We start from the raw sequence: 5,403 nt of genomic DNA on the forward strand, positions 1-5,403 counted from the left end.
GCATGTCCTGGCTATTGTAAATAGTGCTGCAATGAACATTAGGGTGCATGAGATATCATCTCACACCTGTTAGAATGGTTATTATCAAAGAGATAAGAAACAACAAATGCTGAGGATGTGGAGCAAAGGGAACCCTTGTACACTGTTGCTGAGAATGTAAATTGATACAGCCACTATGGAAAACAGTACAGTGGTTCCTCAAAAAATTAAAAATAGAACTACAATACAATCCAGCAATTCTACTTCTGGATATTTATCTGAAGAAAACAAAACAACTATCTCAAAAAGATAAATGCACCCCCTCGTTCACTGCAGCATTATTTACAATAGCCAAGATATGGAAACAACCTTAGTGTCCATCGATGGGTAATGGATAAAGAAAATGTGGTACGTATATACAGTGGAATATTATCTAACCATAAAAAAGAGTGAATCTTGCCATTCGTGACAACATGGATAGACCTTGAGGGCATTATGCTAAGTGAAATAAGTCAGACAGAGAAAGACAAATATTGTATGATCTCATTTATATGTGGACTCTAAGAAGCAAAACAAAACAAATAAACAAAACATCAGACTCATAGATACACAGACAGACTGATGGTTGGCAGAGGTGGGGATAAAATGGGTAAAGGGGGTTAAAAGGTACAAATCCCAGCTATAAGATAAATAAGTCATAAGGATGTAATGTACAACATGGAGATTGGGACTATAGTTAATAATACTGTATTGTATATTTGAAAGTTTTCATCACAAGAAAAAAATTTTCTAACTATGTATGGTAACGGATGTTAACTAGACTTATTGTGGTGATCATTTCACAATATATACAAATATTGAATCAGTATGCTGTACATCTGAAACTAATATAATGTTATATATCAATTCCATCTAAATTTTTAAAAAGGTCTGACTAAATAAATAGATAAAAAGTAGAATTATAGAATACATTCCTCACCTGTACAATCTTGCACAACATAGTTATTCCTTGTAAAAAAAAAAAGAGAGAAAGAAACAGCTTATTAAATATGTATCCAAAGATAATCAAAGTTAAAGACCGAAATTCAGTTTTCTTTCAAGCTTAGGCTCACAACCCATTAGTAAGTGGTGAAATCAGTTCCAAAAATGGTTTTAATGAAATAGAATAGGGGGGAAAAAAGAAGAGAAAAGATAAGAAGTACTGTATGGACTAAGCATAGTCTTTTGTAAAAATATTGTTTTAGTTATAAATATGGATATGAATATGTAAATATATGCATATATGTGTGTCCTATATTATGGTTTAAAATATACTGTGAATCACTTAACACAGTATTTTAGTGATCCCACTTGCTGCTTATTACCTCATTTCTCTGCTTTCAGTGGTAGTAAAACTCCATGAAAGAGTGGTCTGTACTTGAAATTTCCAATTTTTCTTTAATTCTTTTCTATTCAACTGATCAATTCAGGCTTTTACCTCCACTATTTCATGTACACTTCTTTCATTAAGTTTAACAATTACCTCCAAGTGTCTAAGTTCAAAGTCAACTTCCAGTCCTTATCTTACTTGACTATTTGCAGGATTTGACAAAGCCAATCACTTTTTTCTCCTTGATGTATTTTGTTCACTTGAAGTTCAGATCTTTGCTCTATCTTATTGATCATGCCTCTGAATCACATTTTCACTAGCTTTTACTGCTGCCTGGATTATTCATTATTCTCCCTCCATATATCCATGTGAACAACTCAATTTTCTTCAAATCTTTGTTCAAATGTAACCTTCTAATGAGGCCCAATTATGATCACTTTATTTAAAATTATGATCTCCCTACCCACACCAGATCCTTTTATCCTGCAATAGTTTTTTTTTTTCTATTTCATACAGACTACAAGATTTCCTTTCATTTTGCAATTTTTTTCTTATTTTACATATATATACATTTTAATATCTCCCCTATCACAGTGTAAGCTACATAAGGGCAGGGAATTTTTTTCGGTCTTATCGCAAGCACCTAAAACAGTGCCTGGCATAGTGGCCTTAGTAAACATTTGCTGCATGAATAAAGAAATGGGTCACATAATTATTTCCTTAGTGAGTTAGCATCTTTTAAACTCAGCAAGATTTTAGAGCTAACTATAGAAATGTTTAATAGACTCAAAACCTATTATTTATATTTTGCACTAAGGAATTTGTATATATTTAGTATTTTATGTATTTAAGATAATTTGGCCTATTAGAATACCAAATCTACGTTGCAATTCTAATTTTAGATTTGTAATTGAGCAATTAATTTATACTTTTTTAAAATCAATCTTACTGAGGTAAAATTTATAGTCCATAAAATGCACATATTAAGTCAAGTTATTAGGCCTTTTTATTTAAAATTGAAATCTTACTACATTTGTCACAGTATTAAAATGTTTAAAAGGATTTAGGATTAGCCATATTTATAATTTTGTTTTTTTTGTTTTGGAGGGATTTTTAAGATTATAAATGTTATTTTTAAAACCTGTGGAGGCTTTGTTTATTGAGTCAGAAAACTGAGGTACTTGAAAACAAAATAGTGTATATCATATTTAAATGTAATTTAAAATGATTTAATTGCCAAGTTTATAAATCAGACCAAATATTTGTCAAACACCTTTAATAGTGAATAATAAAATCTGTTAGATTTATAAATGGAATACTAAGATTTTAAAGCAGGAATTCAAAGATCGAAGAACTAGGTTTCTAAACATTAACCTCAAATAAATTTCACTTTAATTTTGTAACTGAAAAAAGTCTATATACTTTTCTTCACCCCCCAAAAAAATTCTAATGGATTTCAAAAAGCTCACATTAATATAGGATAGGATTTGCATTTACTGGAGTGAGAGGGGATAAAGGATAGAGATGGTTCCCTGAGGCATGAGAGGAAATGGGTCTGAAGCTGATCCAAAGTTGAGAGTTAGCACTTTTTTCCACCTTGACACTCCCAAATGGGTTTAAGGATTTATCTAGCTCCTTGACTGAAGCTGATTGAAACTTTTTTCTTGTGTTCTATGCTACTGATATTTCCATTTTTTGACACCTCTTTTCCTCCCTCACCTTCTGGTTGGCTTCCTGCTTTCTGTGATACCACGGACAACTGGTTTGTTTCCCACAGTGCTGGGAAAGAACTTCTTTTTCTAGAGACAATTTACTCAACCCCTAAAACCACTAGTGCAGTTTTGTAGGAGGAAGGCATGGACCTTTATCCCAGAGGATAAAATGTGTGTGAGTTTTTAAATGGTGAGTATAAGTTCCAGGGCAGAGAAGAAGAAAGGGAGGAACATTCCAGAGCAGAAAAGTGATAAGAACAAAGACACTGAGGCATAAGACTGGCACAGCATTTTAGTATAACATAACATAGAACATTATATTGTGATATTGATTTTTTAAATTAGCGTCAAGGTATATAACAGCAAGGTATAACTATATATATTTCCATAATTTATGGGTTTTTTTTGCTCCCAAGCTTATATATCTTGCCTATTTAATTTTCAAGCTTTCAAGAGTGCTTGGTCTGGAATTTTCAAAACTATGTGAAACATAACTCATGAAGGAGTTAATAAAAACAGCATGACACAAACTTCACAAGGTCAGTGGCGATATGGGCTGCACAATCATTGTTATCTATCATAAGACAACCTATGGAGGGGTAAATGTCTCTTAGATGAATGTTAGGAAGCCAGGCTTCTTATTCAGCCTTAAACCACCTCACTGTTACACATCCTGTTAATCTTTTTAAAAATTAAATAATAATAATAATAACTGATATGAGTACTGTGAATATAAAATGAAAGAGTAGGTAAGGAAACTTTTTAGATATTGAAGAAATAAATATGATATTGTTTAGCCCAGTATCCTCATTGATTTGGAGTTACAAAGTGTAAAAAATATTCCATTATAATCTGTAAATGCTATAAAGATAGGTAAATCACAGAAGACTTCCTCTGTCAGAATAAACAATAGTTCTTATGTTAGAAAATTGGAAATCATACCCAAACCGCTACATAAAAATAAAGCATGCACAGTAGTTTTAAAAACTGATTTGTTAGCATTTTAAACTTATGGATATAGTTATTTGAACAGATATGTGTGAACTCTCACTGGCTTCCAGAGACATTGAACATCTTTTGATAACAGAGGATTTTCTTGATGGCGTCTTTCATGTCTTTGTTCCTCAGACTGTAGATTATTGGGTTGAAAAATGGGGCAAGGACAGCGAACATCAGTGCAATGTCCTTGTCCAGTAGTGGTGGGAAAGTGACAGAGAAACTCAGGTACATGAGTGTCACACTGCCAAAAAACAGGAAGAAAATAATAATGTGGGCCGCCCAAGTGGAGAATGCCTTCTGACGGCTCTTACCTGAGGGAATCCTCAGGATCACAGTGATAATTCTTAAATATGAAAGGGTGATGATACAGACAGAAATCAGGATGGAAATAGCATGAATCACATCTTCAACACATCATGGATGTGTCTGCACAGGCCAAGCATAACACAGGTTCAAAGTCACAGAAGAGTTGATGGATTTGGTTGAGACCACAGAAGGGAAGGGTAGAAATCCACACATTCTCTGGCAGTAGCACAAGAAAGCCAAAGATGCCAGAGCTGGTGGAGAGCTGGATGCATAGTTGAGGGGTCATAATGTTTGCATAGTGGAGAGGCTGGCAGATGGCATCGTACCTGTCAATGACCATCACTGAGAGGAACAGGCCTTCTGTGACCCCAAATGAGTGGAAAAACTACATCTGCAGGAGGCAGCTAATGAAAGAAGTAGTCTTCTCTTTACTGACAAGGTTGGAGAGCATCTTTGGGATGGTCATTGTGGTATACCAAATCTCCAGGAAGGAGAAGACACTGATGAAATTATACATGGGATTGTGAAAATGTGTATCCAGCTGGACAGCAAAGAAGATCATGAAATTTCCAACAATAATGAACACATAAATAAAGAGCAAAGGGATGAAGAATAAGAGACTACCTTTCTCAAATGAGGGAAATCAGAGAAATAAAACTCAGTCACCATTGTCTGATTCTCCTGATCCATATTTTCAGGTGTTTCACTTGTTGCCTGATGGAATCAAATATAAAGAGTCAGAACTCTACCTACATTCAAATAACAATAGAAACTTTCTTTTCAAACAGCTCAACAGCCTTGAAATGAGGTTGATTAAATTAAATAAAATATACTATGTGAGCTACTTTGCAAATTATAAAGTGATCGTGTCTAACTTGCAAATACTTTTTTAGTAATGATAATACTTTGTATTATCAACTCTTCTGTTGGCTAACCAAACAATTTCACTATTTGGACGTATAAATGGGTACAAACTCTCCTGAATGTCAATTTGGCAATTTTTATTGAGAGTCTTGAGACTGTTTAAAGCCTACCTTT

At 33.6% G+C, this 5,403-nt stretch overlaps 1 protein-coding gene across 1 annotated transcript; it reads right to left on the minus strand.

The window, feature by feature from the left end:
* Nucleotides 1-4,107: 4,107 nt before the first annotated feature.
* Nucleotides 4,108-5,055, minus strand: LOC137760681 (olfactory receptor 6K3-like). Its single transcript, XM_068537602.1, is given in 3 exon segments — nucleotides 4,108-4,471; nucleotides 4,473-5,001; nucleotides 5,004-5,055. Coding segments are annotated over 3 exon segments (945 nt in total).
* Between the last annotated feature and the right edge of the window lie 348 nt (nucleotides 5,056-5,403).

This window comes from Eschrichtius robustus, chromosome 3, assembly GCF_028021215.1.
Source record: "Eschrichtius robustus isolate mEscRob2 chromosome 3, mEscRob2.pri, whole genome shotgun sequence".
Taxonomy (NCBI): Eukaryota; Metazoa; Chordata; class Mammalia; order Artiodactyla; family Eschrichtiidae; genus Eschrichtius; species Eschrichtius robustus.